The following is a 7,215-nucleotide window of genomic DNA, read 5'->3' on the forward strand; positions in this document are numbered from 1 at the left end:
AGTTGCGACCTGAAAACTCTGACACCAGAGAGACCTAAGCCAGCCAGGTCACTCGATATCCTATACTATTGAACGTGCAATTTCTGTTTATCTATATATGTGACCGGATCTCGAAAACGGCTCTAACGATTCTCACGAAATTTGGAACAAAGTAGGTTTATGATAAGAAAAATCGATTACACTAAGTCTCAACCCTGGGAAAGGAACTTGACAAGGTAGAATCAGTTTATAAGCATGAAGTATTGAGAGAAAATCTACACTAAATTTTTCAAAACAGTATATAGGCCAACGATTCAATATTGTATTTTATTGGCCATGGAAAAGGAACTTGACAAGGTAGAATCAGTTTATAAGCATAAAGTATTGAGAGAAAATCTACACATCTCTGAGGCCGAAACTGTTCACTACAGTAGGCTATATACAATTCAAGATTGTATTTTCTTAGCCATGGAAAAGGCACTTGACAAGGTAGAATCAGACTCGACAACCAAGTATCGCCAGAGATCATTCAATGGTGGCCTAGTGAAAAGCCTGCTTTTCTTCAGACTTCTTGCTCTAGTACCTTCAAAAAATAAATAAAGAAAGTACCTTAAGTATCTAAGAAATTCAGGAGAGGGGCCAGCTGCACCACCACAATACCAGAAGACGAGGCAACATTTACCTGCCCTACTCCAGACTGTCGAAAGCACATGAGAATGTTACCTTTTTACTTTACTTTTCACCATCTATATCATTGAGATCAGGGGCACGTCAGGTAAGGTAGGAGGGTGAGGTCAGAGTATCAGCGGAAAATCCGCTGAGTGCTTAGCTCCATGAATTCTTGTACTGAATACAGAGTGTTGATTGATTGATTGAGTACTTTATTTATGTAGATTGCAATATATACTAGCTTATACACTATATACAATAGCTTACAATACAGCAAAATTATAGTTGAATTTACATAATATAGACTAAGAAAATAATTATTGAACTGAATATGATATGAAAAAGCAATTTGTAATATAATAACTATAGATAATAATTAAATTGTTATGCATCTACATAAATTGGCGGAGCTTTGGACATATCAATGTCCATTCTTCGGAAAGAATATTAAAAATATCCTCCCCACTAACTCTCTACCGAAACGTTAATTTTTCATTATTTAAACTAAGGATTTATTTATTAATGGAAATATTCTAAAAGTTTTAATAAATATGAATATTTAAAAATTATGTGCGATGGCCGGGAACCGAGGGTTCTCAGTTAGATACTTTTTGAGAGCCTTTTTAAATTGGTTTTGAGATTCAATCTGTTTGAGGTCATCCGGTGGGCAGTTGAAAAATTTACACCCTGAGGATTCTGTGGTTTTGTAGTCTGTTGTAGGGAATTTCAATATCTTTTTTCTTCTTGTCCTTACGGACTCTAAATTTTTCAAACAGACTGCCGATTTGTGTTCGTGAGCTGGAGTATGGGAAGTTTTGTAGGCTGGTACCTGAGAAACTCATCAACTTCCCTCTGTACTCACTGAGAGATGATGAAACCAGTGGACTTGTGGAAAAATTTGAGACTGTTTCATAATTTAGAATTGCAGTCAATCTACAGAGCCACATGAAATGACCTATCTGCAGCCATTTCAAGTTATTTGTGTTTTAATTGTTTTACAACTTTGATGAAGTCTGTCTGGCGATTGCCGGTCATGGACTGAATATACTGAATTACTAAATACTCAATTTGTTGGCTGATTGAGAGGAACTATTATAGTCTGAACGAGTATTTAGACGACAACCTGAGTGACCTGACCTCAACCCCTTAGACTCTAGCCAACTCTTCTGAACTAAGTTTTTTCATAGTCTATGACGATTAGTCAATATGACTACATAGTTTTAGTGCTACGCGATCTATGCAGGAGTACATGGACTAGAAATTCATTCATACTAGAAATTATGGACATTTAAATTGAGCACGCTGTGACACCGGTAAAACACCAGGACAAGATTGGCTGAGCTGCCGGGCTGGCGATCATAGTGAGATAGCAGCCGGAGTGTCAAAATCTAGCGACCATTGTGCAATGAGCAAAATAACAAAAATTTCCTCTACAGGCATTAGACTTGCTCGGACGAGTTGCCAAGATTGGTTGCTGAATGTAATACAAGCCTTGAGGTGTAATTCCGAATCTAGCCTCACAACCGAAGTACATAACCTATATTGATTAGATATTAGGAATCGTAAAAACCTTACGGTATATTTGCAAACACTTCATTTGCCGTTATAATGTTTGTACAATATAAAAATCTAATACATCTATGTGTTATGTGCTTTAGCAGCGTCGCTAACAAATCACACATTTTTGGAATATGAATTTAAGCATATTCATATGGTTTAATTCAAGAACGTAATATCAAAACAATTTAAAACCCCATAAAACTAATGTAGATCTAGCCTATCAGGTTATTAATTTTGTTTTCATCAGATTTTAGACTAATTTCACAAATTGTAGTTATGTTTTGTAACTTACCAATTCTTCCATGTCCATGGCTGACATGTCCTCTCAGCTTCCTAGTCTTCTTCTTGTTGGTAGACTGCAAATAAATAAAATAGATTTTAAATTTGCAAGTTAAATTCTTTTATTTTCATTCAGTAGAATAATAGCAAACAGCTAATCTGTGAGTATATAAAAACAAAGTACTAGACTCAGATACGTTAGCATACGTTAGGCTAAATTATTATTTGCAATCATTGAACTAATACTATTTTATTCAAGCGTACCGATACACAATGAATTATTTAAAAACAAAACTTGAATTTTAATTGATTCGTTTATTTTATTTAAACATTTTAATAATCAGATGTTTCATCAATATTCTATCATAATAATTGTGCCAATCAAACGTGGACCAAAGATTGAGGTTAGAGAATAGGCATTGACATTAGACTAGACTAAATATAAATTTGACGATAATCATTAAAGAAATATTGGAAGATAATTGAACATATGAATTAAAATAAAGTTTTCAAATATAATTTAAATCATAATAAATAGAACTATTATTATATGATCTGAAAAAGCTAACCTATTCAAGGCATTAGATTTACATTGACTTTTCAAAGGAGATTTAATTAGTTAATAAAAAAGAAGTGTATGTATCATTTTCTTAGAATATGGAGGAATTTGGAAAATAAGATATCTAGATAAAATAAAATCGGATTAAATTATTTTTAACAGATAAATCAAGACTTACCATGTTGTTCCTATATGAATACGAAACCCAAAGGAAATGGATCTGCGATTGTATTGACGCTACGAGGCAACACTGCTTCCGTCTAATAAAATTATGCCAGAAATATATCTAAATAACTGAATTTATCATAATATAAATTCATTATATCTTTCCTATACAATATTTTACGATGAGAAATTATTTTTGAATTACTTATTATATTATCACTCATTCAAAACTACTTTATATTATTTCTACCGTAATGTTTGCGACACTGCCGTTCCCTTGGCAACAATTTCAAAACAAACCCGCGATACACAATACAGTAATGACACTGAAGGATAAACTTTTTTTCTTATTAAAATAAAAAATAATATTGATATTTACTGGATGTTGATAATTTATTAAAGTTATTTCTGTAGAAATGAAAGCATAATAATTAATCTTGTTTGTTAAGTTAAATCTTTTTTATTCCGTTTAATTCTGAATAGAACTACGTTTATTGCATGGTTTGTGCAATTTGGAATACCGGTACATACCACTTTAAAAATAAAATGTTTATTTTCTATCATTTTTAATCTTTGTTTTTCAAACAAATAATTAAAAATATTTTGATCATTGAACATTTTAGATTTAATTACTCAACTATGGTTGATGAGAGGAGAGACTTCATTCTAAAAACGGCAGGTCTGTAAATTTTTATCATATTCAATACTTCTTTTATTTTTTTATTATTTAAGTTTAAATCATTTTTCATAATTTCCAATTTCTAGATCAATATGCTACTCCAGTTGTGAGTTATTTTCAATTTAAATTTTATAGTATATACATGCGCCTACAGGTTTACAGTTGTTTCAAGAGATAAATTAGGTACTTGAATTTCATTATAAATCTGCACATATTTTATGTAACTATATTCAATTTTTGTTCTAGGATAAATCAAAGTTGCCATCTATCGTATTATATGATATTGAAATAATATTAATTATTTCCAAGAAAAATGTACCTAGTTAATTATTTTTAGCTACTAGCCAATTTGGCGTATTTTCTCCCTAGCATATTATTAATAGCGAAGTGTAATAAATGCTCCACTAAAAGGAAGCAGTAGGCCTACTGTTAAGTTAAAATACTTAGTTAATAACTCAACTTTTTTTATAAATTTTAATTTTGTGCTCTATAAATATATATACGGTAATTGGTTCTTGCTCTTGGAATGAGAAATCCTGATGATTCTACTTTGCCCATTATACTTTTCAATATTGTATGATTATTAAATGTTACACCTTATACATATTCGAAATCGTCTGTTCTTGACCTCCTCTATCAATATGTATAGGTCTCAATATGCTGGATTCCTCAAATCTAATGTACACCCTATTTATTTTTTAGGCAACTATTATGGCATTAATGATCTTGAACCATCCAAGTCAGAAAGATCTATTGAGGAATTCCTAGATAACATTGACTGTCTCACATTAATCATCAAGAAACAAAATGAGGGATCTGAGTTGGAGTTCAGTAATGAGGTAAATAATATCATTATACCGTAATCAATTTAGAAAAAGGGTAACTAAAAAAAAGAAGTAAACTAAATATTGAAAATAATTCAGTTTTTAAAGAACCTTGAATCAAAAGAATTCCTATTGAGTAGAACATTTTCTACAAATAATTTATTCAGTTTACTGTTGAGATCCTTGAATCAAAAGAATTCCTATTGAGTAAAACATTTTCTACAAATAATTTATTCAGTTTACTGTTGAGATACACATCAGAATATATAAATTAGAAAATCAGTTGCAGTTTTGCAACTCCAAGTACGGTACCGGTAATTTTATTCGTCAGTAGTAATTGAATGATCTCTGAATTTGAATGCTTTCAACAATAAACTGAATAAATTATTTGAAGAGAATGTTCTACTCAATACTCTTCTACCTCAATATATTCTTTACAGACTGAATAATTTTAATATTTTCTATTACTTAACTTACTCCATTATATATTTGAAATAATTGCTTCTTTCTGCATACCGTATTTTTATTCACATTTTTTTAAGAAAGTGAAATATTGTTGAATAAAATACGGTAGCACTTGCTTGAATAAATAAGCTAAAATTATACAGTTTCAAGTTGTTTCATGACAGATAAATCTTACAATAAGTGCAACTGTTTTGTATCTACACTATCAGAATAGAGAATATGGGAAGTAGTTCTTCCTGGTGCCCTCATATTGTAATGTAAATAAATAAATATATTTAATCTTATTTTAAACTTTTATATACCAGTATCAAAAATAAAAATAACTTTATTTTATTCTGCCTTTAAATAATATAACAGATTAGGATTTGTTCTATCAGGAACAACTGAATACAATAATTGCTTCAGAATTATACTGGCAGCAATTGTTACATAAACCCTGCCTCTTTGAACTTATTTCAAGTAGGTAGGCCTACCCTATACATTTTTATAATACAGAAGTAAGAAAATTAAAAAGTATGTCAACTTTCATCAGCTTACCTATACACTTACCACCTATGATTGTTTTCCTTGGAGTTCACTGCGGCAGACTTTAAATACTCTATTATAAAGCATAATTTTCATCAAACAGAAACGAAGAAGCAATAACAATGCAATGTAATATCACTTAGATAGCCTTGCTGTTCTGCTCCTGATCGGCCAGTAATGCTAGGTGGCGTCGCTCATTCAAATTGCATTGAAGCTTTGTCTGATATACTACGTTGAGTGTCTCTCTGTTGACGGTAGATGTGAATCAGGCTACATAATTGTGATGATATTGAATCATCATATGACTAGTGTTTTTCTTCTTATGTTTCTGTTATCAGATGTTGAACTATTTATTCTAATTTTGAATCTGTTATGAATTCATTACTGATCAATAAAGCCTAGAATGCAGAGGTTTTTCATCACAATTTATTGATCAGTAATCTAAAAATCATCAAATCAATTCATCTTATCAAATACGAGTCAATCAATTTCTATTCAACAACAAATGTATAATCTTCAAATCTTTTCTGGAAACGAAAACTGAAAATTCGCGTTACGATGGACAAATTTTTAAAACCAGACAAGTTTGATGGTGATCCGAATTCTCCAACAGCTCTACAAGAATGGAACTTCTGGCTAAAGACTTTTGAGAATTTCATCGCATCTTTTGACGAAGAAGACATCGATGATGAATGTAAGTTGCGGTTGCTTACCAACTTTCTATCTCATTCTGTTTATCAAACAATTGCCGACAAAAATTCATATACTTCGGCTATTGACGCACTAAAATCTGCATATGTAAAACCAATAAATGAAATATTCGCTAGACATAAATTGGCAACTAGAAAACAGTCTTCAGATGAGACAATTGACCAATATAACCAAGCTTTACAACAACTGAGTAAGAATTGTGGGTTTGCAGATGTTGATTCTGAAACTCATAGGAAAACATACATTCGTGATTCATTTATCCGGGGCCTCAGCTCTCATCAGATAAGACTGAGACTTTTGGAGTTTGACAAGCTAACTCTTGATGAAGCTATTGAAAAAGCACGTGCCTTGGAATCTGCCAGAAATCAATCAGCTTCTTACTCTTCTGAAATAACTCTTAATGCCACTTCAAATAATTCTTCAGAAAATTCATGTAAAGAAACAAATTTGTCAGCTGTAAAAACTGGAAGCTCAAGTTTTCAAAAATGTTATTTTTGTGGTCGTCAGCGACATAAAACACGTCAGCAGTGCCCTGCACTAAATGACTCATGCGAAAAATGCCAGAAAATAGGTCATTGGAAAAATGTCTGCAAATCTACTAAAACTTCTTCATCTTCGGCGCTTATTGCAGCCTCTACTGTTCTTGAAAATGCTACAGTACAAGCTCAGGTAAACAACATTCCTACTTCTGCTTTGATAGATACAGGAAGCTCTGAGACATTTATTTCACACTGTTTTGCTAAAAAATGTGGACTTGAAATGTACCCTACAACTGGTGCAGTGTCCATGGCTTCAACATC

At 31.7% G+C, this 7,215-nt stretch overlaps 1 protein-coding gene and 1 non-coding gene across 2 annotated transcripts; one reads left to right on the forward strand and one right to left on the reverse strand.

Annotated features, from left to right (window-relative positions):
* Positions 1–2,517: 2,517 nt before the first annotated feature.
* On the reverse strand, positions 2,518–3,473 carry LOC111048187. Its single transcript, XR_005572674.1, has 2 exons — positions 3,225–3,473; positions 2,518–2,564 (listed from the first exon to the last, which is right to left on the reverse strand). It is a non-coding gene; the product is annotated as an uncharacterized LOC111048187 (transcript).
* A 225-nt stretch (positions 3,474–3,698) lies between these two features.
* Positions 3,699–4,831, forward strand: LOC111048186. The gene is made up of 2 exons (XM_039439320.1): positions 3,699–3,890; positions 4,593–4,831. Exons 1-2 carry the CDS (start codon positions 3,851–3,853, stop codon positions 4,751–4,753), a joined length of 201 nt encoding a protein of 66 aa, XP_039295254.1. The 5' UTR covers positions 3,699–3,850; the 3' UTR covers positions 4,754–4,831.
* The last annotated feature ends 2,384 nt before the right edge of the window (positions 4,832–7,215 follow it).

The sequence above is a fragment of the Nilaparvata lugens genome, chromosome 12 (assembly GCF_014356525.2).
Source record: "Nilaparvata lugens isolate BPH chromosome 12, ASM1435652v1, whole genome shotgun sequence".
NCBI classification, from domain to species: domain Eukaryota; kingdom Metazoa; phylum Arthropoda; class Insecta; order Hemiptera; family Delphacidae; genus Nilaparvata; species Nilaparvata lugens.